The following is a 1,395-nucleotide window of genomic DNA, read 5'->3' on the forward strand; positions in this document are numbered from 1 at the left end:
CTTTTGAGCGTGACAACCTGACAGGCGTGGCGATGCCTCAGTACGGAGACGACCTGTTCCAGGGGAGCGATAACGAGCTGTTTGACTCGAGCACGAATGTGCAGCTGCCCCCCTCCTTACTGGGGCAGGAGCAGGAGGAGACAAATGAGATCAGCAGGAGGAGGAGACAGACAGGTGGGGATGGAGACATAGAGGGAGAAAGAAATGGATAGATGGATGGAAGGAGGAAGGGGAATGGATAAAAGTGGGTGGAAGGAAGAGTTGGAGGGAGGGAGGGAGTTAGGGAAGGACGAATGAGAGGGAAGGAGGGATACAGGGATGGAGGGAGAGGGATGGATATGTGGAGGGATTGAGATAGTTTGGGAAGAATGGAGATGATAACGAACTGTTTGACTCGAGCATGAACGTGCAGCTGCCCCCTCCCTCCTGGTGCAGGAGGAGGAGGAGACCAACGAGATCAGCAGGAGGAGGAGACAGACAGGTGGGGATGGGTGGAGGGATGGAGGGAGAGGGAAGAAGGGGGGCAGGAATGGAGTTATGGATGGATGAGGGAGAGGGAAGGAGAAAGGGTTGAAGGAGTGAGGGAAGGAAGGATAGATGGAGTGAGTGATTGAGTCTGAGTTTGGAAAGGATGGAGATGATAACTAGCCTTTTGACTCGAGCACAAACATACAGCCGTACCCCTCCCTTCTAATTGATATTGATGAGATATTTCAACTTATTTAGACCTTGTCTGCCTTGTTTTCAAATCCTTGCCTGCCCTATGGTTGGGTGTTTCTATATTTCAGCTGAATCATGATACAATGAGTGTAATGTCATGTTTGTGACTTTGTTTATTTGTTTGCTGCTAGGTGACGGCACAGAGGTTGAGAGGAAGCTAGTGGTGGCCACCCTCCTGTTTAAGGACCTAGGACAGGTCATGCCAGAAAGTTACGACACCAGCGGCGGACTCTAGTGAGTTGTTTGTTTGTTTATTCATCTTGAGTATTCATCATTCAGTTTATTCTTTTTACCATCCGTTAGAAAGGCCCATCCAAAATATCTCATAATCTTTATTTTTCTTGGGCTCTGAGATTTACTAAATCATGGTATATTCTTTTGAACCTTCTGTGTTCTAATTCATTGATCAATATATTAATCAATTATAGTTCCTTGACTTTCTTTTTGAATTGTCCACTACAGGCATGTTTTCATGACTGTTTTATTATCGGGTTTAGTACATATATTCTGTATCTTTCAGCTTTGGTCCTAATAAGTGTGAAGCAGTTGTGTAAAATTTGTTTTTCCCTCCGCAGCCTTCCAGACAAACCCGTCATTAACAGCCCAGTGCTGACCGTCGCTGTCTACGATGGAAGAAATCCTTACTATCGAGCGGGATTAATGCGGATGTCACGA

At 46.3% G+C, this 1,395-nt stretch overlaps 1 protein-coding gene across 1 annotated transcript in view; it reads left to right on the forward strand.

Moving 5' to 3' along the window:
- The first annotated feature begins 6 nt into the window (after positions 1–6).
- Positions 7–1,395, forward strand: part of LOC118416259 (cadherin EGF LAG seven-pass G-type receptor 2-like) — a 1,641-nt gene continuing 252 nt past the window's right edge. The window contains exons 1-3 of the mRNA XM_035821345.1: positions 7–174; positions 852–954; positions 1,296–1,371. Coding sequence (XP_035677238.1) covers positions 33–174; positions 852–954; positions 1,296–1,371 — 321 coding nt within the window. The 5' untranslated portion in view covers positions 7–32. The remainder of the gene's footprint in view (positions 175–851; positions 955–1,295; positions 1,372–1,395) is intronic.

This window comes from Branchiostoma floridae, chromosome 5, assembly GCF_000003815.2.
Source record: "Branchiostoma floridae strain S238N-H82 chromosome 5, Bfl_VNyyK, whole genome shotgun sequence".
Lineage (NCBI taxonomy): Eukaryota > Metazoa > Chordata > Leptocardii > Amphioxiformes > Branchiostomatidae > Branchiostoma > Branchiostoma floridae.